Source organism: Mchenga conophoros, linkage group LG10, assembly GCF_057382185.1.
Source record: "Mchenga conophoros isolate Kocher_MC1m ecotype Shallow Benthic linkage group LG10, M_conophoros_male_GT1.1, whole genome shotgun sequence".
NCBI lineage: Eukaryota > Metazoa > Chordata > Actinopteri > Cichliformes > Cichlidae > Mchenga > Mchenga conophoros.
In genome coordinates, this window is record NC_140535.1 from 10,816,997 (window position 1) to 10,843,421 (window position 26,425).

Here is a 26,425-nt window from a genome sequence, read left to right on the forward strand (position 1 = left end):
GGAAAATTAAAAAGTATCTTTTCATCAAGCTTGAACACAACCATGTGGCAGCCTCTGGGACTTAAAAAATGAAGTCAGTGCCAATGACGAGTTGAAGCTGGCTTCAAAAGTCAGTCACTCCCCACAGACCCCTGCTAAAATTCCCAACTTGCCACATAATTGAGATGTTTACTTTGTGTTAATTTTTGGCCAAATCTCTTACAAAATCATTGATGCCTAAATCCAATGTTTACAGGTTACTGCAATAACACCATGTGACTCAAGCTCTGGGTTTTAAGAACAAAAATCGGTTTTACCTGCCATATTATTTACAACCAGCAGTGTGAGTTTACTTCTTTGAGCAAGCCAGTGAATTGGCATGTAATTGCAGCAGGTGTGTTTTGCTAAAAAAAAAAAAAAAAAAAAAAAGTTAAAATGGCAACTGAAAATGAAAATTACTAAACCCCAAGCAGAAATACATAGACATACTGATTACTGAATAGACATGTCCAGTGTGAGGAAATGCCACTTTAGCTGGTTGGTATGATTGCAAATATGCTCGGTCCAGGGAAACAAACAGGGAACAAAGATCTTGCGGCTTTTGCGACACATCCAAAGACACAATTAATATTTCACTCAGTGCCTTTGAAGACAGTGTCATATGCCTATTATATATCATCAGTAATACAAAAAATTTCAGTCATCAGCTATGAGACCCTCATTTTCACCAAAGTGTCTTTTTTCACACATCCTGTTTCAAATTATTATAGTGACAAAATAAGAATGCCATTGACAACATTTTCAACAACCTACAGATACCAAGCTATCGTGATAAATTAACAATGCAGGTCAAAGACGTTGAAGAAAAGTCCCAACTCCTGTCTCCAGTCTGATTCTTCATCCCTGCTAGTTATGAATACAGCAAGAAAGGAGAAACTTCTCAAAATGCTATACAGACTGTCCTATGAGTGAAGAATACTATTCTACACAGAGTGAGCAGTCTATGAGTTGAAGCATGCTTGTGAGCTGTAGCACAGAAACATCTGCTTGTTGGCGGGGGCAATTGTTTAGGCTGTCTGTATCCGGCAGTGACCTGAATTATTCCATAATCTCTGAGCCTGAAGGATTAAGACGAACTTTCTTCTTTAGAGGCAAAGGCATTTCCTGCTGTTAGGGTGTGTATGTTTCTCACCTGTGATGACTACGACTATTATTATTTACTGCAAAGTCAGAAAATGTTGTGACTTTGCAGTGGCAATAATAGACCTGTGTAAGAAATATTAATAAACGGTCTAGTCATGGGTTACGTGTTTCATAGTTTTAGTCATCTGCAAATAAAATCTTAATGAAAAAATGAATAAAGTTTAAATTTGCCTAATTAAGCTTGAGGTTTAGTGTGAATTGGTTTGGGGGGGGGGGGGGGGGGGGGGTTAGGAGTCAGAATGGTGTGTGAATTATTTGAATCTAACTGGAATTGCAGATCTGTATCCATTTTTTGCACCTTGCCATGTTTTTACTCTTATTTGGTTTTAAGAGATATAGAAATAAGATGCTGAAAGAATACTAATTACTATAATATTACACTCAATCCGTATATTGCCAAACAGTCCAATTCAGAGGTCCTTCTAGTAGAGCTGGGTTTATATCCACTAATTGGCTCATATGTTGACTTCTGACTTCTCATTTTTTCCAATGAAGGGTGATATTAGTACAAGATTTCTTTTTGACTTGTTTTGTTTTGTGTTTTTTAGTTCGGGGAAATGCAAAATAAAGATAAAGCAAGACATAATGTTATCACGTAAAAAAGAATTCTGCTTTATTGGTCCAGGGAGGAAAGGGTTTTATGTAAAACCTTGAGGAGACTTTAGACAGCACAGGCACAATGTGATTTTACTGCTGTGTTATGTTAAAAAGTACCTGTCATTGTGCTAGTTTTATGATGAATAGTATGCCGATTCTTGCTGCACAGCAATTTCTGTAAAAATCGAATGAAGACAAAGGCCTTAACATCTAATTTCCTCTCCATTCTTTCATTAACTGATTTTTTTGTTACTCTGTGGGGTAAAGAACAACAGTTTTGCAGTGCAACAAAGACTTTAATAAAAAACACAATCAAACGCACGCATGAGGTAATATCCAAATGGATCTTTTCAAGACTGTTCAATTACTTTTAATGAAAATCTGTGTTTACAGATGGATTACACAAATTGAAGTAAACCCTCTTTTTTCTCCTCTTTTACTGGGTGCATTTGATGAACTCAAATCACCACTTACTTTCTTATCTACCCTATATGAATGTATGCACACTAGACTGGCATATTATTAGCAACCTTTTCCTGTTTACCAGACTGTGGAAATTTATGCTGTTCATAGCAATTTACAAACCATCCAATGTTTGTGTTTAGCACCTCTTCCCCATTCGGTGACTGTCCATGAAATAACAGGAACACAAGAGGGGGATCTAAACACTTTGTGGCAAGAAAAACAGGATAGGTAGCTATGAATGTTCCTTGGAACCATGACAGTCGATCATGTGAAAAGACATTGTTGTCAGTTGGCTGTCGGCGTTTCATGCCAGTTGATGCGTAACATCTGCAATAGTTTTTTAAAGGGTTAAATGGAATTCAAAATGATTAGTTGCACTCAGAGCATGTTACATGATGAGCAGACCATTTAAGCAGAATGCAAAACACTGTTTCCAACGTTTTTCTGGGGTTTTTTAAGGCAAAAGTAGGCTAACCTTTTCTAATCCTGCAGTTTTAAAGCTGAAAAGTGGTTAAAGACAAAGGGATTGATAGTCTACTTTAGCCCTTTAGTGAGGTGTGTGCGTGTGTGTGTGTGTGTGTGTGTGTGTGTGTGTGTGTGTGTGTGTGAGAGAGAGAGAGAGAGAGAGAGAGAGAGAGAGAGAGAGAGAAAGAGTCGGGGGTGACAGTAAGATAATCTCTTTTGTGTTTTTGATCCCTAAATGTGGTGGTTGTGTCCCCTTATCCCAGCTACTTAGTTTCTGCTATGCGTAAGTGATGCCATGTACTTAGGCTATGAAAAGCAGGTCAGTATGACCACTGAGAGAAAACCACATGTGCATCGCATGGATAGCCGTGGGATTATTCCTCACAAAATGTCTTAATTCCACTGTTCACTAATGATCCAGGGAAAATGCCCTCTAATCTCCATTCCATTAATTAAAAAGAGCATGAGCCAGTAGAAAACCTCACCATCTGCTGCAGTTTCATTCCTGCGGACAGATTGTGTTTTCAGTTTTAAACAGGGGAATGGGGATTTTTTTTCTTTTTTTCTGAGCAAATGGGTGAAGTAAGCATTGAGGTGGGTAGTAAACATAATGCAACTGCTCTATTTAAGTACTAATACACTGAAATATGTTCGGAAAAAGATGTTTTAAACAGTAACAGTGCCTGCCAGGGTACTTTGATGGGGTTTGCGCTTATTCATAACATTTTTACAGCTTACAGACTTCGCAGTCAGAATGACATTAACCTTTTGAATCTTCATTGATGTTTTGCCATAAATGAATATATACTGATTGTTTTTCCCTTTTATTTTCCTCTAACCTGACAAAGATTAAAACGAGATTCTTACACCGATGTTATTCTAATAAATCGTTATCACAGTTCCATTTTTTTTTTATAAGATAACAAATTTATGAGTTTCTACACGTGTTATTAATTTCTCAGTCATTTGTAGCAGGATCATTTTTGTTCTCTTTTTATTTCCTTATTTTGATATAGTAAAGGCATTTTTTGAAAATCTGAAAGTAGTTTGATTACATTGCACAATTATAACTTTTTGCCAGTTTTGTGGGTTAGCGTGACTACACTGCAGTAAGGTGTGCTTATGTCCGATTTCATTTCACTTTTATACTCTGTTATAAGAAATTGAATGTTGTACTTTTGACCTGCAGTCAAAGTCTAGAGACTGTGACATAAATTTGATCAGGCTAGTAGGCGAAAGATTATCCCACCAGATGTCGTTTCTCCTCTATTGGAACAGTGGGGCCAATAATAAACACACACACTCACAGACACAGTAATCTGAGGCAGGCGAGTAGCCCTTGCGCGTCCCTTTCTCTCTTCTCTTCTCTTTTCTCTCGGGCAGGCAGTGGCTGTTCCAGTCCAGCCAGTGTCAAGTTTTATCCCGGCTGTATGTTGGACAGTTCAGATTCAATCATCTTTTATGAGTACACTACAGACATAGTCCTTGTGAGTTGCCGAATTGCTTCTGCCTACAGATGGACATACAGGGCGCGATGAAAAGACTGAGTGGGAAATGGCATGTAGTCTACTATTTGGCATTGTTCATGTATTTATTGGATGCAGTCTGGGGACAGATACGTTACTCGATCCCAGAGGAACTAGAGCATGGAGCTTTTGTTGGCAATATTGCAGAAGACCTGGGTTTGGATTTGGATAAGCTCTCCGCGCGCAGATTCCGGATAGTCTCTGGCACTAAGAAGCAGTATGTGGAGGTAAATCTGGAAAATGGAGTTTTGTTCGTCAATGAAAGAATTGATCGCGAAGAACTGTGCGAGCAGAGTTTGTCCTGCTCTTTTCACTTGCAAGTGGTTATAGAAAACCCACTGGAACTCTACAGGGTAGAGATAGAAATTTTGGACGTGAATGACAACTCCCCTAATTTCCCGTGGACCGAATTTAATCTGGACATATCAGAGTCATCTGCGCCAGGTTCCCGTTTCCCACTTGAGAGCGCACAAGACTTAGACGTGGGATCCAACTCCCTCCGCACCTACTTGTTAAGTGTAAACGAACACTTCTTCTTGGATATACAGACGCGCAGTGACGGCAGTAAATTTGCAGAGCTAGTTCTGCAAAACCCGCTGGACAGAGAGCAGCAGAGTGCGCATCAGATGGTGCTCACGGCCGTGGATGGAGGCGCACCGGAGAGATCAGGCACTGTGCAAATTGACATCACCGTTCTGGACGCAAACGATAACGCGCCTGTGTTTGATCAGTCGTTTTACAGAGTGAGGCTGGCCGAAAACGCGCCCAAAGGTACAGTTGTTATAAAACTTAACGCTTCCGATCTTGACGAGGGTTCCAACGCTGATATCAGCTATTCATTCAGTGGCCACGCTCCCATCAAGGTGCGCCAGCTTTTCAGCGTGGATTCAGAAACGGGGGAGATCAAAGTCAAAGGAGTGATAGATTATGAAAAGACCAGGATGCATGAAATTTATGTCCAGGCTAAAGATAAAGGCCCATCTGCCGTAGCAGTTCACTGTAAAGTGCTGGTCAGCGTTTTGGATAAAAATGACAACCTCCCAGAGGTGATCTTAACATCTGTATCCACACCTGTGCAGGAGGACGCTCCTCCCGGGACGGTAATAGCCGTCATAAGCGTGATGGACAAAGACTCAGGTGAAAACGGGAATGTGGACTGCGAGATTCCTCATCACGTCCCATTTCAGCTCCACTCGTCATTTAAGAATTACTACACTTTGGTTACCTGCGATTTTTTGGATAGGGAGGCAGTCGCGGAGTACAACATCACTCTCACTGCCCGAGATATGGGTTCCCCTCCTTTATTCACCAGGAAAACAATTTTAGTGCAAGTGTCTGATGTGAACGACAACACGCCGAACTTTAAACAGCCTTCGTACACTGTGTATCTGACAGAGAATAACGCGCCGGGGGCGTCTATTTGTGCGCTGACTGCACTGGATCCCGATTCTGGTCAAAATGCGTACTTGTCATATTCAGTCCTAGAAGGTGACATACACGGAATGCCCGTGTCCACGTATGTGTCCGTAAACTCAGACAACGGTAACATTTACGCGCTGCGATCCTTTGATCACGAGCAACTCAAAAACTTTCAGATCACGGTTCAAGCTCAAGACGCGGGATTCCCGCCTCTGAGCAGCAACGTTACAGTGAACATCTTCATTTTGGACCAAAACGACAATGCACCTGTTATAGTTTCACATGTTCCGCAAAACGGCACTGCGCCCAGCGAAACTGTGCCCAGATCAGTTGACGCCGGCTATCTCGTTACCAAAATCAGCGCGGAGGACGCAGATGCGGGTCAGAACTCGAGGCTTTTCTATGAGATGCTCCAAGCAACAGACCTGAGTTTGTTCAGCATTGCTCTTTACACGGGCGAAATCAGGACGATACGCCAGTTAGTGGAGAAAGACCCCACGAGGCATAGACTGGTCATTCTGGTGAAGGACAATGGTCAGCCACCCCTCTCGGCCACAGTTTCCATCATTCTGTCAGTGGTTGACAGCCTGCCAGATTCCCCGCCCGATCTGGGTGACCTGTCACTAAGCCCACATCACAGCACCAACTTTACACTGTACTTAATCGTGTCTCTGGGCGCAGTGTCCTTCACATTTCTAGTGGCTATTATCGTCCTCGTTGCGGTGAGGAGACTGAAAGGCAGACCTTCCAACAAAGAGTCCAAGTTCCCCTCCATCAGCTGCTGCTGCTGCTGCTCTCGTTCAGAAATATCCACTACCACAGAGGTGTTCAAAAAGTCCAACTTAAATGTCCGCATGTCCACGGGCGCGTCAGAGGTAAACAGCAATGGCGCACTCCCCCAGGTCTATTGCTACAAAATGTGCCTGACACCGGAATCATCCAAAAGCGACTTCATGTTCCTAAAACCGTGCAGCCCGGTAATGTCAGTTCAGCAGAATAATGCCAAGAGCACAGACTACCTGACTTCTGGATGGAGCGCGCTGGACCACAATGAGCTGTCCAACAAAAGAGCAGCAACCCCAAACGAGGTAATGTGCTGAAATGAAGTGAATGAATACACTAAGACAGTGCTTTTCCTTCTCTGTCTTACTATCCACTTTAAGGCATCACAAACTATATCCACTCTGTCATGTCTCATCCCAGCCCTCTTCCTGCCATGCTGCATTTTATAGGCCTTCTACAGGCATAACTGCCATAAAACATCTAATATGCTGGGAGAAGATGGAGCAAAATCATTTACTTTACTTTACTGATGGTTTCCAAACACATGTATGCTAATCTGTAAAATCCCAAAGTCAGATTAGATGCTATTATGTATGCTGTGTACACGCATACACACACACACACACACACACACACACACATAGATACATTTACATATAAAGATACATACATACATATATTATATACTTTACTACTTTATTTTATTCATCCCTTTTTTTTGGAATAAAACAAATGAGGTTGACTCTACACCTAGTAACTAATGAAATAGAAAATACAGCCTCAACCCTGTACCTTGTAGCAGTAAGCTACCCTGCTGTTTGGAAGATCACAGTGTGACAAGGTGTGTAACACGGGCATAAAAGGTGCTGCAGGGATAAAAGAGATACACGTTTTTATCACCAACTTGAAGCTATCTTTTGATGTTAACACAACTCCTGGCGCATTTGTGCTCTAGTCAGCAGCATTAGTGTCTGCACCTCACATTAGCCACATATTCTCAGATTAAGCAGTAACTCCTTTATCACTTTTCAAAGCCTTACTTTTATGTTTGACAGTCGCAAAAGATATGTAAGACAGAAAAAAATGTGTCACAGGTTTAAAGCTTTAAACTGACTTTCTGTTGGCTTTCTCTTAACTTCAAACCTATCCACCGCTGACAGCCAACAAGACTACACCTACACAGCAGTGTTCTCCCTGAAGTTCTCACTGATATTCAAAGTTTCTTTATGTTTTAAACTGGCAGCTCAAGTATTCAAACAAGGACTGGACGTGGACCAATAACCAGCGCAACTCGGCATACAAGAGGTGAGTACATAGCTGATTCAGTTGGGCAAACACTCACACACACACTTGAATTTACACTTCTGTTATTTCTCTTATCTTTCCAGGTATAGCTCAGCAAATATGGAGGGCACGCTTTCACGCCAACCAAAATTTGACTCTGATGGGTTTTCCTGCTCTGTGGCACCACAGTACTGGACTTGGGGGAACCACATGAATGGTGGGTGGTAGATGTGCAATTTTGGCACATTATTGTTCATGTAAACGAGGGTGGCGGTGTGGCTGGGATTTCTGTGCCTGAGGATTTACTGCGACATTAAAAACCAAAAGGGAGATAATACCAGGCCCCTAAACCGGGGGAATTTTAATGCATCAACATGAGGATTATAAGTCCCTGAAAGAAGTGTTATTTGCACAAAAAAAATTAAGAAAATGCCTTTAAAACCGCCTTATTCAAATCAAAAAGACTGTATTTAAATATGAAGAAATAATCTCCAAAAGCAAATTTTAATGCATGCATATTTTTACAGACTGCAAGATGCCTCTTCAAGAGGGAGCAGCTCCAAACTATTCATGGACTAACAAGTCCACACAGCCTCATCCTGAAACACCGGACTACCAGCACAACGTGTACATTCCGGGCACCACAACTGGATACAGCACTCTGAAGCTGGCACCAAGAGGAGAACTGGACGTATACAACACCTTCTCCACTTTTGGAAAGAAAAAGAAATTCATCTCAAACTATGAACAATCTTTTGACAAAGATGGCAGTCATATAAGTAATTCTATATTTAAGTAATCCAAAACGTCAGCGAGGACATGCCAAACACTTGTTGTCAATGTACTGGTCATGTTTCCGTAGCTTCTCTGTGTGTCAAAGCTGTGAATAAACTACTGTAACTGTGCTAGCAGTACCTTTCATAGGTTTCTATTAATAACCAGCATTTAACAAATGTACTTTTAAGGTGTGATTTATTTTCTAAAATATAAAACTACAACTGTTTTACTACGACAATAAAAGGTTTGTGCGACTAGTATCCTGCATGTCTTTATCCATTTACTGTCCATAATGCACAGGCAATGCAAAACAGTATGGAAATGTACCGAAAGAGAAGTCGAGAAAAGCAATGTAATGTGTATCTTTTTTTTTTTAATTAAAGCAATTAATCTGTCAAATATAAATAAAAAAGAGGATTAAGTTGAAGAGTGTAAGCACTGAAACTGTACATCTTACACTGAGGGATTTTGTTACAGGGAATAACATCACAGCTATAATATATTTCCTCTGTCTCGTGCAGTCGACCATCACACTAACACGTCACAGTGAATTGTTGGTGACATTTTGAAGGGCAATAACGCCAGTGAAGTGATGCAGATCCTGTAAGGTTATGGCAAAAGACTTACAGCTCCTGGACAGTAAGTGGAAAGCATAAGAGCACATAATTCACTTATGGGTTGCATGTATTCATGATGTATTCATTATTAGTGGTTGGGCTTGTATATTAATGAGTGTTTACATAATTATTCTTAGTAGGAATTATTACTCTGTATATATGCTATGTACAGAATGAATGAATAAACTTGAGACCAGCTCAAAAAACTTCATTTGTTTTTGTTATGGTTTTTTTTTCTTTTTTTCGGGGGGGGGGGCTCTTTCGACAAAGCTGCTACATTTTTATGGCTATGTGAAGAACCAAAGTTAACTTTGGAAGTTAATGTGACTCAAAAGTGATGGTCACTTTCACCATGAATAACTATGCACATGGGGTAGCTCAGGTAGTAGAGCAGGTCAACTAGTAATCTGAAGGTTGGTGGTTTGAACCACGTCTGCTCCAGTGTGCATCCTGAATGTCTTTGGGGAAGATACTAACCCCAAGTTGCTCTCCAGTGCCCCAGTGGGGGTACGAATGTGTGTAAATGTTAGCGTGAATGAGGTAAACCGCTTCGAGTGTTCAGATAGAGTACAAAAGTCTTATATAAGATCCCATTTACATTTACATCAGTGCACTATGGTGTAAGAGTGAAACAAATAGATGTTCTTTTTGCTACCTATTAAAAGACACGACTTCAATGTGGTCTTCCATTAAAACGCTTTTAGAAAACGATGAGTAAAAATCTAATCTTCACATTAAATCAGTTGTTCTTTGCCAGCTGCTGACACTAATGCTGGGCTCCACTGGTTCCAGAGGTGAAGCATCCAGTCATATTTTAAAGATAAAACTATGATGTGTTTGGGCATATGGCTTTGAATGCCTTTTAACCTTCTTCATGAAGCTTTCCTTAGTAAAGACACAGCTTTTAAACTGCACTGTGGGAATTATCCACAGGATCCATTGTCTTTAACTGAGCTATTACAGGCTAGTGGGTTAATCATGGGCTAGGGCCTGACTGCCTCAGTGAACTGCTTCAAGCTGAGTGCCAAGGGCCATTTTGGACTCTGAAAATCAAGTCATGAGGATAAAACCTGGAAAAAAAAGAAAATTTTACTCTGTTATACAGAGACTATTAGGAATTTAGAAAACAAGTCCAATTATGCCCGTAACAACATCCTGCCAGAAATGACAGATAACGAAGCCAAGATTTATCTTTGACTGTATCATAACCAAAAACAGCCGAGCTTAGCAGTCCCATGTGCTCTAAGCAGGGACAGACAGCATATGCCCAGCTTCTGCTCTGTGTAAAATCTATTCACAGCCAAATCTGTGCTGCTTTATTTTCATTTATCTCCAGTGACTATTCCCCCCACCAATCCATAGCTCCCACATCTCCAGCCAAGTGCAGGGATTTCATCTAATCTCCACCAGAGGGCGCGTTTACTTCATACATCTCTGGTGTGTTTTGGTGTGTCTTAAATGCGTTAATAATAATAAATATTAAATACGTTCCTGTTTCTTTTAATTGGTAAGTTAGTTGTTATGTGTAATTTGTGGTTTGATAGGAAGTGCAATATATATATATATATATATATATATATATATATATATATATATATATATATATATATATATATATATATATATGTATATTGCACTAAGCTAAGATACTGCGCAGGACCCTCAAGCTCCCAGGCCTCTGGTAGAGGACCCGAGCTTGAAGGATAAACCGCCCGCAGGGGCGTGCTGGGTGTTTTACAGGGCGTTGTTGGAATGCTACTACGCAAGTAGTATATATATATATATATATATATATATATATATATATATATATATATATATATATATATATATATATATATATATATATATATATATATATATATACATATATATGGGAACCATGAAGAGGTACTTGCAGAGGGTCAGGCAAGTCCTGAGGAGTCAGCTGAATGGTAAGAACAAGATCCGGGCCATCAACACGTACGCCCTGCCCGTGATCAGGTACCCTGCTGGGATAATAGGCTGGCCAAAGGAGGAGATAGAAGCCACTGACATAAAGACAAGAAAGCTCCTTACCATGCATGGAGGGTTTCACCCCAAGTCCAGCACCCTGAGGCTGTACGCTAAGCGGAAGGAAGGGGGCCGGGGACTGGTGAGTGTCAGCACCACAGTCCAGGATGAGACAACGAACATCCAAGAATACATTGGGAAGATGGCCCCAACTGACCGAGTGCTCAGTGAATACCTCAGGCAGCAGAAACCCAAGAAAGAGGAGGGAGACGAGGAACCATCATGGAAGGACAGGCCCCTGCACGGTTGTAGGGGTTATATACACTGAACAAAAATATAAATGCAACACTTTTGTTTTTGCTCCCATTCCCCATGGGATGGACGTAGAGACCTAAAATTCATTCCAGATACACAATATAACCATCCCTCCCAAACAGTGGTCACAAATCAGTCCAAATGTGTGGTAGTGGGCACATCTGCTATATTGAGATAATCCATCCCACCTCACAGGTGTGCCACATCAGGATGCTGATCTGACATCATGAGTAGTGCACAGGTGTACCTCAGACTGCCCACAACAAAAGGCCACCCTGGAATGTGCAGTTTTTTGCGCTATTGGGGGTCTGGGGACCCAGAACCGGTCAGTATCTGGTGTGACCACCATTTGCCTCATGCAGTGCAACACATCGTCGCATGGAGTCTATCAGATTGTCAATTGTGGCCTGTGGAATGTTGGTCCACTCCACTTCAATGGCTGTGCGAGGTTGTTGGATATTCGTGGGAACTGGTACACGCTGTCGTATACGCAGGTCAAGCACATCCCGAACATGCTCAATGGGTGACATGTCCGGTGAGTATGCTGGCCATGCAAGAACTGGGACATTCTCAGCTGCCATCTGCCCTGAACAATGTGAACCATGATTCATCTGTGAAGCGCACACCTCTCCAACGTGCCAGACGCCATCGAATGTGAGCATTTGCCCACACAAGTCTGTTACGGCGACGAGCTGGAGTCAGGTCAAGACCCCGATGAGGACGACGGGCATGCAGTTGAGCGTCCCTGAGACGGTTTCTGACAGTTTGTGCAGAAATTGTTTGGTTGTGCAAACAAATTGTTCCAGCAGCTGTCTGGGTGGCTGGTCTCAGACGATCTTGGAGGTGAACCTGCTGGATGTGGAGGTCCTGGGCTGGTGTGGTTACACGAGGTCTGCGGTTGTGAGGCCGGTTGGATGTGCTGCCATATTCTCTGAAACGCCTGTGGAGACGGCTTATGGTTGAGAAATGAACATTCAATGCACGGGCGACAGATCTGGTTGACATTCCTGCTGTCAGCATGCCAATTGCACGCTCCCTCATTGCTTGTGGCATCTGTGGCATTTTGCTGTGAGACAAAACTGCACATTCCAGGGTGGCCTTTTGTTGTGGGCAGTCTGAGGTACACCTGTGCACTACTCATGATGTCAGATCAGCATCCTGATGTGGCACACCTGTGAGGTGGGATGGATTATCTCAATATAGCAGATGTGCCCACTACCACACATTTGGACTGATTTGTGACCACTGTTTGGGAGGGATGGTTATATTGTGTATCTGGAATGAATTTTAGGTCTCTACGTCCATCCCATGGGGAATGGGAGCAAAAACAAAAGTGTTGCGTTTATATTTTTGTTCAGTGTATATATATATATATATATATATATATATATATATATATATATATATATATATATATATATATCAGTGATTGAGTTATCAGTTGGTAGAAAACCTTGCAAGGGTTTAGGAGTGGAATAAATTCATGTTAAGGCTGTTATTTGCTGTTACATATAAAATAACAAAAGATGAAGAAATTTTCTTAAAATTTCCTTAATAATTGAAATACATTTTTATGAAAGCCTAATAATAAAGCCTAATAATATATTGATATAATATATTATATAATTATTGATCAGTGTAGTGTTCAATCTATGTTAGATGTACATCTTTGGAAGTCAGCACTGATTCATTGATAGTGCAGCTTTTTAATTCAATTATGTAAAACAGACTCAAATGAAATTTTTAATTTATGTTCCCTGAAGCACATCTCCTTTCATTTGAAAGTTTTACTACTATTTCCATTATTTTAAAAAATTAAAACCTGAATTGTGTTATATTCTGAGAAGTTTATGCCTCATTGTTTTTGTTTCTTTTTCCAAATGTTTTAAAAGTATATATTTGAAAACTTTGCCAGGAGAAACCAGAACAAGGCAAGATCCTGAAAACAGAGAGATACATCTGAAAACAGAAATCCAGTATATAAGGCAAAAACAGATGTTTTACCACTCTGAGTTGGAAAGTTAATATTTGTTATGACTTCCTTTTTTTTAGCCAAAAAAAAAAAAAAAAAAAACATAGCCAGAAATTTCTTAAACAAGCTCTGTTGTAATTTTTCTAAGTAGTCTTCAGGACTGGTCCTCCAGTCTTCTTGAAGGACATTCAAAGCTCTTTTTTGGACGTGGGTAGTCTCTTGTTCTGTCCTCTGTCAAGGTGATTTCACACTGTTTGAGATTACTGAAAATTAACCTGTTGCCAATCAGATGTTTCAGATAGTCAGATAGTATTTGCACAGCTGGTCATTATTTAATGGTTCTTTTCTCCCTTCATATTTTGTCAGTTTTCACAAGTTCTGCAAGACCACTGAATGAAACACATCATCAAAGCATGACAGAACCTCTGTCATGGTTTACAGATGGCTACTGTTGTACCTGGCCTCCTTACATATTGATGAGTGAGTACATACATACATACATACATACATACATACATACATACATACATGTACATACATACATACATACATACATACATATAAATAAATTTAATTTTTAAGCTTGCCACTTGCAAGAAATGTGAACAAATTGGTTCTTTGCTTGTTGTCTGTTATATGTAGACACAACACTGGTTAATCGGTTGAGGAGGATGCTTTTGTTATGTTTGAATGATTCATAGATAGTGTTTAACAAACAAACAAAAAATGCTTAGGTACAAGGACTGCTGAAAACGCAAAATGAAATGAAAAAAGTATCCAGTTATCATGGATATATACATAATTAAATAATACATTTAATGTGGATGGGAGGATGGGGTGTGAGGGGGGGCACTTTGCAAATTAGGGTTGGTTCAAGACTTTTGCACAGTCCTGTAGTTGTAATCTTTCTAGCAAATGATTAAACAAGCTGAAACAAACTGATTCAGTAAATCTCTGTTCCTAATTAAGGCTCAGATGGCGTATGTGGTGCTTCTTGTTACGCTTGGTGAGGAGCTTGATCTCTTCCTCCTCTTGAGTAAAAGGTTAAAATGAGTTAACGTGTCATAATTAATTAAAATTAATTAAAACGCAAAAACAGTGGGCTATGTGAAGCTGCTGCCCTGGCAATCGCGGTTATAAGTTGAGGAAAACAGCCAACAACAGAAGGTATGTAATGAACTATATTTTACTTTCTGCACAGACTCAAAGTCAACTCATGGAAAGATTGAAAGAATTCATGATAGTAATAAAAACATAACAGTGTTTACATATATGGCACAGGAGCAAAGTGTTTGAGCAATTCTTTCAAATGCATTAAAGACAACATGGTGTGTGCTTTGCATGTACGGTGTTTTCTGTAATTTTCTGTGTTGTCACTGGATGGAGCCAAAGGAAAAGAGAGAGATTAAGCATCACCCTCATCTTGTCATCTGCCATGTCAACACAAAATGGTTTAAGCTTGCAGAAAAAGCTGACAAGTAAAAATATGACAGCTAGGAGAAATAATGAGAAGCACTGTATGCTGCATAGGCTGTATTAAAGGGGGAGACTGAAGCTTCTTTGCAGTAGCTTAGCTCAAAAGGAAAAGGAAACTTTGCATCACAGGATTAGTAGAAGAGACTCAGGCTGCATGAAGACATGGAGGTAAAAAAAAAAAAAGAAGCTAAACTAAAGGGTGACGGGTTGTCTTCACTGACATCTCATCAGTAAAGTTAGTAAAAAAGAAGAAGAAGAAAAAAGACTGCATCTCCAGTTTAAAATAACACTTTTAGATGGTTTTAAAATATACATGAAACAAAATGTGACCATTTAAAATGATTAAAGCTTTTATATATATATTTTTTATATGCCTGGATTTTCAAGTTGGACTCTTTGTCCTTATTGCAAACAATCTTCTGTTTTTCCCCTTGCTTTTGGAACTTTAACCTTTGACTGAATCATTACCTCCATTTAGCATATTTTTTAAGAGCTTGACTCTTTTTGGCCATTAATAACAGAATAACCCTTTAAAAATCTTTCTTGTTGCAAATGCAAGTTGCATTTTTCAGTTGCTCAAGCAAACTGAAAAAGTTTGCATGGGCCTCTAGGGAGCAGTTTCACTGGAAATGCATGCATTAAGTGGTCAGAAGGATACTCTGTCATGTTCGAATGTTTCGTGGATCCAAATGATTTATTAAGTGATTAGCTTTTTTCACTCCAAGTGGCAGCCAAAAACAAAGTCCACAAAACCTTGGGGCGACAGCAGAGGGCTGTCTTCAGAGAACAGCCTGGAAAAGAATGCAAAGGGACAATGAACTAAAGCAAACTGAAAACAGACACAGGAGGAGAGGATATGCGAAACACCAGGGTAATGAGATACTGCTGAAACTAATCCAAGAAGACAAGAAACCAAGCTGGGAACAAACACAAGCGACTGAAGCTGCCCAAATAAAACAGGATGTAACAAAATGAGGGCACACCTAACACCGAAACTGAGATTAAACCACAGACACATAGAACACAATAGGGCAGGAAAAGTGAAACAGTAACTATATTTAATGATTAAAAAAGTAATCATATCTAAAACTAAGAAAACCTGAAAATAGAATCAAAAGCAGAACACGAACAATGCACATGATGCACACTGATCCGAAGATCGTTTGTCCCTTACACATACATTGGAAAAAGAACTCTTGTAAGATGATGGATACTTTTTTTTCAGAGCATCCGAAATTATTGTTTGTTTGTTTTTTTCAAGCTGTTTAATTCATTTAATTTGGCTCTGGAGAGTCTGTAACAGCTGCATGATTATCTTATCAGAGGCCTTTCATGTGTGCTGGGAGCCAACAGAAAGTCAATCAGTTCAGCAAATGAGGGTCTTGGTTGCACATGTCCTAAATGAGAACTAATGTGCATGCTCACGGGCCTAAAATGTGGAAGCAGATGTAAGTACCTCATGGAGGACCTTTGGTATATGCACTGATAAGCAACTTTCATTCAAATGAATGAGGCGCTGTCCTGAACTGCAGTATCCACTTTTCCTCAGCTCACCCCAATTGAAGCCCCATTCTTCATTCAAAGTCACTTTATTGTGTTTTCTTGTTGTTGTTTGGGTACTTACAAAAAACATTACATTTCATACATACTCTATCCATTTGGGCACTTTGGTACATTTTTCTTCTTCGTGTGGGTGCCTTAGGTTGCACTGTATCATGTTTACCGCTGAGCACCTTTGAGGGTCATAAAAAGCATCTCCTTCATTTCTTTGTCAAGTAACAGTGAGAGCTACAGCAGATAAATTTGGCAACACCTCCATGGCGTCCGTTTCTGACATCCATTCCTTTTCTTCTGCTTCTCCACTTCAGAGGGGGCCTGGAGTCTATTCCAGCTGTCATAGGGTGAAAGATGGAGTACACCGGGGTACACCGATATACTGGACAGGTCACCAGTCTGACACAGGGCAAACACAGAGAAAGAGAGCAACAACATTCACACTCACATTGATGCCAAATTTTAGAATCACCAGTTAACCTAACCCCAGTAACTGCCAGTCCCTGACAGAACCCACGCAAACATGGGGACAACATGCTAACTCCACACAGAAAGGCATCACAGAGCGACGACGGTGATGAAATGAACATGATTTTAAAAATGAGACATAAAGGGATATGATTCTGTTAACTCTTCTGACTCAATTGATTATATTGTTTGACTTTCATAACAGGCAGCACGGTGTCACGGTGGTTAGCACTGTTGCTGCACAGCAAGAAGGTCCTGAGTTCAATTCCTGAGTGTGAATGGTTGTCTGTCTTTGTGTGTTAGCCCTGTGACAGACTGGTGTACCCCGCCTCTTGCCCTATCACAGCTGGAATAGGCTCCTGCTACCCTGAAAAGTGGAAGTGACTGAATGAATGGACTTTCATAACATCAGAGGACCAGAGATGAGCAAACACATGCTCACCAAATTTATGATTTGCTCTTAATCAAAGACGCTGCTATTATGCAAAGAATGAGTTAATTATCAAATATTAATTTTTAAAAATACATTAACCGGAACTAGTTATTATTGCTGTTGTTGCTGTTTTTTCTTTGTTTTTTTGTTTTTTAATCCAGTCAGCCATCTGTCAGCCAGCCATCCATTTCTTTTTTCTTTTTTTAATTTTTAATCAATCAATTATTTTTTTTTTTTTTTGCTCTATGCTCTATTAGACAACACATGATGCAAGCTGTTGCACAAAATGCCAAAAATATTCTTTAAAAAACACAAAGAAAGAAAGAAGGGTTCCATATGGGCACCCTTTAATTTCACTGAGGAGACCTCGCCAGTCTGCTCAAGCCCTGCTCAGACGTTGCATACGCCCCTGCAGAGCAGGGCTGTGAGAGCCCCCCCTCTCCTCCTCCAGCGGCACTGTGCTGTAAATGGCCTGCTGCAGCTACAGCTACAAGTCGTGGAGGCAATGAATGACACCGGCGCTCCCCTACATCAAGACAACTTGAGCGTAAGAACGGATTTGTTTCATTAATTCCTTTAAAATAATAATAAGATATATACCAAAACACGATGGCGCTTATCCCTGCATCTTTACGGACACGGTTAGTGGTGGGTGTTTTTTCGTTCTTTGCAATGTGGGGATTTGCGCTCTCCATCACTCGGTACTCTATTCCGGAGGAAATGGAAGAGGGTTCCTTTGTTGCTAATCTGGCCACAGATTTGGGTCTGGATATTCGCAGTTTGGAGGAGCGCAAAGCAAAACTCGATGTCATTCACAGTAAAAATTACCTCGACATCAACAAAGATACGGGGGAGCTGGTTATCCGCGAGAAGATAGACCGGGAAAGCATATGCATGACTAAAACAACCTCGTGTTTTCTGAAAATGGATGTCATACTTTCAAGCCCGGTTCGCATTTTTAACATCGAGCTGGAAATTATGGACATAAATGACAACGCGCCGGTGTTTCGCAGAAAGACAATGCACTTAGACATTTCGGAGGCAACCCTTCCCGGTGAGAGATTCTCACTGACAAACGCCGTGGATGCGGATGTGGGGGCGAATTCAATCAAGACCTACTATCTCAGTGAAAGCAAATACTTCAACATCGACATCCAGACCGGCAGCGATGGCTCCAAATATGTCGATTTAGTGCTTAGTGGTAATTTGGACCGTGAGGAGCATGCTGTTCACGATTTAATTCTAACCGCTGTGGATGGAGGTGTGCCTCCTCGCTCCGGCACAGCCAGCATCATTATTAACGTCCTGGATATCAACGACAACGCCCCCATATTCAGTCAGCCGGTATATGCAGTCAATGTCTCGGAGAACTCGGCAGCAGGAACGGTGGTCATGACCTTAAATGCAACAGACTTAGACGAAGGCACAAACGCCCAGTTGGTATACTCACACACACTGTACACATCGGAGAAGACACAAGCGCTATTCTCACTTGATCCAAATTCAGGTGAGATCAAGGTGAAGGGGGTGATCGATTATGAAGAGAGTCAGAGTTTTGAGATGCACATACAGGCACAGGACAGAGGGACGAACCCTCTGTCCGGACACTGTAAAGTCACAGTGTTTGTGACAGATCTCAATGATAATTACCCTGAAGTGACTATCAAGTCTCTGAAAAGTTCGCTGACTGAGGATGTCTCTGTAGGGACGCTGATTGCAGTGGTCAGTGTGAGCGACAGGGACTCTGGAGCCAACGGAGAAGTGGAGCTCTCTCTAAATAGGCAAGAAACGTTACCGTTTCTCTTAAGCAAGTCCTCTGAGGGTTACTTTGAAATGCTAGTGTCAAAACCACTGGACAGAGAGGTAATAAGCAAATATGACATCATACTGAGAGTGACAGACAAAGGTGTGCCACCCTTATCGGAAAATGAAACCATCACTTTGGAGATACTGGATATCAATGACAATGCACCTACATTCTCCCAGTCGTTCTACACAATCCATGTCATGGAGAACAATCCACCGGGGGCATTATTGACATCTCTGAGCGCATTTGACCCAGATCTGAATGAGAACCAGTACTTGGTTTATTTCATAATGGAGAAAGAAATCGTTAACACTTCTATGTCGATGTTGTTTTCCATCAATCCTGAGAATGGTGATCTTTATGCCCTGAAGACCTTTGATTATGAGAGAGAAAGGGACTTTCTTTTCCACATTGAGGCAAGAGACTCTGGTGTTCCCCCGCTGAGCACCAATTGTACCGTGCATATTATTATTCTGGATCAAAATGACAACACCCCTCTCATAGTGTCACCTTGGCGCGCACAGGGCTCTGTTGTAGAGGAGGTGATACCGAGGTCGACTGATAAGGGACATTTGGTGGCCAAAGTGATCGCCATTGATGCAGACTCTGAGCAGAACGCCAGAGTCACATATCAGCTACTTCAGATCAGCGATTCAACCCTCTTTAGCCTGGATCAGTACAACGGTGAGATCCGGACAACAAGGATGTTTAGTTACAGAGATCCAAGACAACAGAGGCTGGTAATTGTTGCTAAAGACAATGGTCAACCTTCTCTTTCTGCTACTGTCACCATCAAGATATCAACAGTGGAACATGCAATGGCCTTTTCAGAGACTACAGAGCTTCCACTAGACTATGACATGTTCACTGACCTAAACCTCTATTTAGTGATCGGTTTAGGAGCCGTGTCCTTTCTGCTACTGATAACCATCTTAGTTATTATTGTGCTCAAGTGTCAAAAACCAAAGCCAAAGGCCATCAAGATCCCTCCAGCCAATAGAAATAGCGTGATCAGCAGGAACAGCGTGATCAGCCAGAGAAGCTCCACTATCGCAGATTCCACGCTGATCTCCAGCGATGCCTACTGGTACAGCTTGTTCCTCGCAGAGACCAGAAAGGGCAAAGTGGTCGTGAGACAGCCCATAATTCCCAAAGGAGCTGGGTATTTTGTTTCCAGCATACCCAGGAGCATAGGGCCAAGTGAGACCACAGATTCCAGAGCATCAACACTGGAGGTATGTAGAAATATCGGATGGGTTTGGTAAAAAGCTTAAAAACGTTGAAATTGCCCATATGGAAAAGATATATATAAATCTTATAAAGTTTGTATCTGTCTTGTGTGAAACTTGTATGAAAAGCATACAAGCGTGAAAACACTTGAGTTGAAGTTTCCTTCAACCTGCATTCAAGTATAAATCAGAAATACTGTACTTATACTCGACAACATTTCAGAAGTAAATATTGCAAGTTTGAGGTTAATCCTGAAGTGAAGATTTTACCAAGTCTCGGGATCCCCTGAAGGAGGCCAACCTCTGGCTTAGTTTAAACTATTGAACTGTATATAAATCAAATGACGTACTGTAATATGTAATAATGTGTCATTTTTCAGTGTGTTTAATAATAATATTTATGAAGGATTTTGAATGTTAATTCAGGCTGTTTAAAAGTGTAGGACTGGTACTTTTACTTGGGCAAAGGATCTTAGTACTTCTTCCACTGCAGTGACTCCTCGCTTGTACTTTGAAATGCATTCAGGATGACACGACTGACTGAAAAATCAAAGCGCTTTCTATTATTTACCTTGGGTCTGTGTCATGGGTCTGATGGGCTAGTTTTCTCTGCAGTCTGAAATCTGATATGAGTTGAAAATAAAAGTGGGGCTAAAGTTTTTAGAATGGATGAATTTGATAATGACTATAAGTAATTTCATTGACATTAATCAAGTGAAATGTATATTGTAATGAATAATAATGCACCTATTTTCAAAATTATTGGAAATAAGTTACAAGTAAGAGGACAGCTCAATTTATTTAGTTTAGTTTAGTTTTTTCATCAAGCATGTGTTTCTAGAGCAAATCATCAGTGCTGCTATTGCATAATTAGGCCAAACAAGTCCACCCCACAAAAAATTGTCACTTTTTGATGTCTTATGTAGCATGTAGGTCATGTACTGCAGATGCATAGCACAGAATAATAGCATAACTGGTAGGTGCAAGAGGGGGAGTACTACAAAGAAGATCAGACGTGGGAGGGTTGTCTTCAAGGACAAGCGAGATGCCTCTTGAGTCTCTAGCAGTGTTCTGGCACACTGTAGACTATCAACAATGCATGGATGCTAAAAAAATGATCCAGATGTTGTTTCTGTTTGTACAGCTGGACCTGCAGAGTAAACTGAATCGAGTGATCCGCTGAATGATCAGCATAAATATGCATGTTGTACGGGGGCATATGGAGGGAAAGAGACAAACACCCATGTATGATGTGGATGTATTGTGAGCGTGAGTTCGAGTGTCTGCATTACCACTGAATTTGTCTCTTTTTTTCTATTCTTAAGTACTCAAAATGAAAGGAAGTCCATTCTACAACTGGAGGTATGCTGGTTGCTAACTACATCTGTAGAGCCACTATAATTGTGTAGACATTTTCTATCTCTTTCTATTTGGTGTTCGTTCTTCGTTTGGCTCTAAAAATTTGGATTTTATACAATTTTTTTTTCTGATTCTTCTTTTTTTTTTGCTGAAATCATTTCCCAAGATATTTTCCTGATTAAATAGAACAGGTTACACTAGCCCACAAAAAAACAACACTCCCCTCTAATTCACTGCTACTGTGAGCATTAAAATCTAAATTGGCTGGTCTCTGAAGTGAGAAAACCATGTATCAGCTTATAACAAGAGCTGAGATTAGAATAAAATTGGCTGCTTGTCAGATCTGTGTTGCGCACATCTGGCTAGCTTGGTAGAGATTCAGGGCAAAAGTGATGGCACAGACATAAAAAAAGGATTAAAGAATGAATTGCCCTGAGTGGATTCTCAGCATACCTGAGAGCAGTGACTATATAAACTCAGATCTCCACATATAAACTCTGTTAGGTGACGTTTTAAATGTCGCAAATGAATTATGCCCTATTCTTTTCCCCCCACGTCAAAAAAACATTAGACAGTTTAATATTGGCATACCAAAATATCAAATAGCACATTGTGATGCTTGCTTGTGCATGCTTTAGTCACACCTTCTGCTTCCCTTATTTCAGTTAATGACTTTGATATTTTATTTTAGTCATGTATGTTAGTCAAACAAATTTTTTTGTATTTTTAAATTTGTAGATTGATTTTTTTTTTTAAAAAACAAATTTAAAAAACAATCCTGATTATGATTGATTTAGTGACTTATCTTTCAATTTAAAAGTCCCTAACGTCTATTGACATGTCAATGATGGTGGCAGTAACCAGTCACGATCCACTGTTGCATGAGTGAGGACTTTCTGTAAGTTTATATTAAGACTTACTTCCTGTGTTTGCTAATTCTATGTTCTTTCTCTCAGCAGGGGCCCAGAAGAGAACTGCCATGATATAATCATCTCTTCATGGGAGTCTTTGGCTAAAAAATCTTCCCTGTGACTCACAAAGAAGATGTAAAAAAAAAAAAAAAAACCAGAAACAAAAAAAACATCTGCTAGTCCCTCTGCTCCAGCTGTTCTTTCTCTCTGCTTCCTCCATTGGCCACTAACCACCTCAGCCTTCCAGCTTTGTTAATCTTTTAAGCATGAATCTGCATGATTCTACAACTAAGTATTCAGACAACAATTTGAAATAGTTTCTGGCAGGATATGTGGACATTACTGAGCAGACCTCATGTCATAAATCATTCCCTTCATGATGTTCTGAAACTTTTAAATAGACAATTTTGCCTTTTTTCTCCAGAGTTTAAGCTGAGTGTTGTAGTTGTAGAAACCTTCAGTACTTTGCAATATTCTTAAGTTCAAGTCAGGCAGCATTTCATATAAGCAAGAGTTCAAAATATGCCTAAACCTAAATATACAAGTGAATCAGGGTGAATATACTTCTTCCATAATACTGATATAACATAACTGCAGCTGGTTATGTCACTGATTCAGCCTTTTTGTCTTGTTTCTTTTTCGGTTTTTAATAAGACGTTTCTACTCTATTATGGGTCTTGCTGGTTAGTAAGATTCATATGCTTTTAGTTGAGCTGTTTTCACACATGTGCTCCAGAAAATATTGAGAGAATTACTGAAGGACATTGTCTACAATTGCCCTTTTCACATGTAGCACACAAAAGGGGAATAGTCGGTGTCAGATGCTTTCTCATTACCAGATAGACGAGAGTGCTGCCTTGGCGGAGTGTGCAGAAAGCACACTTGCTGTGAATTCACTGGGCAATTACCTGCTCTAGTCTCAAATGGGTGCATTCAGATGTTACATGGTGTTTTTACTAAAGAGCTGTCAGGGTAAAGACTGTTAAATGTCCAAAATGACATTTGCTTTCTCACGTAGAGCTCTGCTGGTTAATGCTGAGGAAAGTTTAGGCCCACAGTGCAAGTGTGAAAACAGCTGTAGTAAGTTTCTAAGAAAAAGAGCAAAAAAAAGATTTTATTCAATTTTAAATTTTTTAAACAGTATTTGTTGTACTAGAGAAGTTATGAATGTGTCAAAGTGATGAAAAAGAATGAAAGATAAGAAAACTAAAAAAAAAACAATCACATTATAGGTGATACATTGTTTCTCTTTTCATTTGATTGTAGATAGATTAGTCGTATAGGGACGATAACAAGATTACAAAAGTTAACTAACAACAGATTTACGTTTTTTATCTGACGTGTATGAGCTACACAAAAATATTGAACTACACAAATATTGAACAATTTTCATTTTCACACTGTAGTTTGAGCTTGTCTCATTACGTTGTACTAAGCAAGGGGTCTGGAGGAGGGGTGCGCTTACACCTTTTTTTTTTTTTTTTTTTTAACTGAGGTAATCACAGAGTGGGGTGAGGCCAGAGTGGGGGACATGTACAACTCTCAGACACAATGAACCATATTTTGAAAAAACACAATCAAATATCAAATGTCAGTTTAACTGTCTGTGAGAAGATTTGCTTATTACAAGCTATCATCTCTTCGGGCTCATTTCCTTAAAAGTTCACAGTTCAAATAATAACTGTGTTCACTCATTGCACAAAGTGCAAATTGATTAATTTAATATGAAAACAAAGGAATAATATAGAGCAAGTATATCCAAATGTATTTATCTTTGCCAGGGTACAAAGGGATATCAGGTACAGGCATGGCAATTTAGGAATATTATTGTTTTTATATATTTTTTGGTAGTAACTTTTAATGCTGCTTTTGTGAGCTTATTTGAGGGCATTTTTTGTTGCATATTTGTAGTTTAGTGTACGTAATGTTGTTTTGATGGTGTACATATTAATATATAAATAATAAAACTAGAATACTTCTCTTGACCTCAAAAGTAGCGCTGTTGCACTACGAATAAGCCCAGGACTTTCATGACTCAGAAACAAGGAGCTTATTAATACCACTTATTAGGGTGCTAATTGATCAAATGTAACTGTATGTGGTAAAAGTATTGGATTATGAGAAGAAGAGCGCAGTGTTAATTATGCTCACAGCATTAAAGTGCAGACTCTGCAAGTTCAGAAATCTGCTGAACCCATACGTGGAGCGTGAAAAGCATTAAGCAGATGCCAGCACTTTGAATCTGAATCTAAATGTGATCGGAGCACTCCCTTCAGTAATGCAGTGAAGGTAGAAGATTTCAGGAAGTATCAGTCTTCACATTTAGAGTCAGTGAAATTGAACCTCTCTTCCTCTCTTTTGCACCAGGCTTCCCAGACATAAACACATCTTTCTGGCTGTCTGTCAGGCTAACGATGTCACGTAATAAACGATTTCTCGCTGTGAAGAACGTTTTATATGTTTAATTCATGCCTGAACCAATTCGAACAGTGTTTAAAATGATTTTTTTTAGAATTGCACATACGATGAGCTCTTTGTGTGCCTTCTGCATTGTAAAAAATAAACATGACTGTTGATGAATGAAATAATGGCATTCCACTAGTATTACAAATTACACTGACACCCATGATACAATACCTTGAATTTCTTGTTGGGTGGGGCTCAGCCTTTTGGTTTCAGAGCAGGTTTTCAGTTAAAAACAAAGAAACAAACAAAAAAAAGCAACAAAAAAAAACATGCATTTACTGTAAAATGAAGTGCTTTGTACTTTGTTTTTTCTACAGTAGACTTTTTTGATATTTTCTGTATTCACTGTGACTGAATGGCACAGGAGGTGCTTGTGCTCAGTATTGTAAACGTGAGTAATTCTCATGCGTACACAGCTCAGTTTTTTTTTTTACTTTTCTCCTTCTCACTTATTTGCCAGTCAGACTGTACAGTATGCTTTGAGAGTCGCATCAAATGTTAGCCAGTTCCATCCCATTTAATGAATCAAAGACAGTATGGGTGAGAATGGTCTTGCTTTGTTTTCAAGTCTAGTCAGTTGTCAGATTTTGATGTTGCTTATTTGGCTTAAATGTTCTGCCTGATCATGCTAGTTTGAATAAAGCTTTTTAATCTGTCTTTCTATTGTTTCTCTAATGAAGAATGAAGCTGAAGTGATCAGAAGTGACTTCTTCAATATGATGTTCTCTCTTCCCCCTCTTCCTTGCTCTCTCAAATTCCCTCACATACACACATTTTGACCCAGTTTCTCTTTATAACGCTCTGTACTAATTCTTGGAAATTGAAAACTAAATAAAGGAGATGCGCCTGCAGTTCAAATCACAGAAGCAGACAAATAATAGCTTTGTCAGGATTAGTAAAAGCCATGAGCCAAATTGCAGTAGTCTGCTCTTCGCTGTGGCCACACAGGGCTTTTAGTTTGTAGTCCTATGGCAGACTCATGTATGAGAGTACTGTGAATTTGTATCACTAGCTATTGCCACTGCTATCAATAACAGCAAATTTCTATCTGTTATCTGGCTAAATAATAACAACTTCCATACCTGGATTGATGTGATTTACAGTGTCTTTCACAGTAATGATCTGGCTTGCTTTTCAAACAAAATCAATACCTGTATATAATAAAACTATTAAGGATAGTATTGACTGAAATCTAGTAGATTTGGATAATAAAATTGAGAAACAGTCCTGTGTCTCAGCTGTATGCTGGTCAGTTCAGAAATACAGCACCTTGTAAAATTACACAATACTATAGAGAAGGCCCAAAAGTTCTTAAGTAACTTGTGCTT

The 26,425-nt window shown here is 39.8% G+C and overlaps 2 protein-coding genes across 5 annotated transcripts; both read left to right on the plus strand.

Annotated features, from left to right (window-relative positions):
* Positions 1-3,149: 3,149 nt before the first annotated feature.
* On the plus strand, positions 3,150-9,307 carry LOC146565390 (protocadherin-10-like). The gene is made up of 4 exons (XM_085288513.1): positions 3,150-6,742; positions 7,681-7,742; positions 7,826-7,938; positions 8,249-9,307. Exons 1-4 carry the CDS (start codon positions 4,226-4,228, stop codon positions 8,518-8,520), a joined length of 2,964 nt encoding a protein of 987 aa, XP_085144639.1. The 5' UTR covers positions 3,150-4,225; the 3' UTR covers positions 8,521-9,307.
* Positions 9,308-17,770: 8,463 nt separating this feature from the next.
* On the plus strand, positions 17,771-25,754 carry LOC146565391 (protocadherin alpha-C2-like). Of its 4 annotated transcripts, none has more exons than XM_085288516.1 (3): positions 17,771-20,367; positions 21,687-21,723; positions 22,677-25,754. In XM_085288516.1, the coding sequence occupies exons 1-2, from the start codon at positions 17,935-17,937 to the stop codon at positions 21,696-21,698; spliced, it is 2,445 nt and encodes an 814-aa protein (XP_085144642.1). In that variant the 5' UTR covers positions 17,771-17,934; the 3' UTR covers positions 21,699-21,723; positions 22,677-25,754. The 4 variants fall into 4 exon arrangements, with proteins under 4 accessions (XP_085144642.1, XP_085144643.1, XP_085144640.1 ...); XM_085288517.1 differs by having other exon boundaries at positions 22,680-25,754; XM_085288514.1 differs by lacking the exon at positions 21,687-21,723.
* Positions 25,755-26,425: the final 671 nt, after the last annotated feature.

Excerpts from the sequence above, each read along its gene's own strand:
- LOC146565391 (XM_085288514.1), top strand. The coding sequence starts at position 17,935 with ATGGCGCTTATCCCTGCATCTTTACGGACACGGTTAGTGGTGGGTGTT. Across the intron at positions 20,368-22,676 it reads CCAGAGCATCAACACTGGAG|CAGGGGCCCAGAAGAGAACT; the intron begins GTATGTAGAAAT and ends TCTTTCTCTCAG.
- LOC146565390 (XM_085288513.1), top strand. The coding sequence starts at position 4,226 with ATGGACATACAGGGCGCGATGAAAAGACTGAGTGGGAAATGGCATGTA. Across the intron at positions 7,743-7,825 it reads CGCAACTCGGCATACAAGAG|GTATAGCTCAGCAAATATGG; the intron begins GTGAGTACATAG and ends TTATCTTTCCAG. Across the intron at positions 7,939-8,248 it reads TTGGGGGAACCACATGAATG|ACTGCAAGATGCCTCTTCAA; the intron begins GTGGGTGGTAGA and ends ATATTTTTACAG.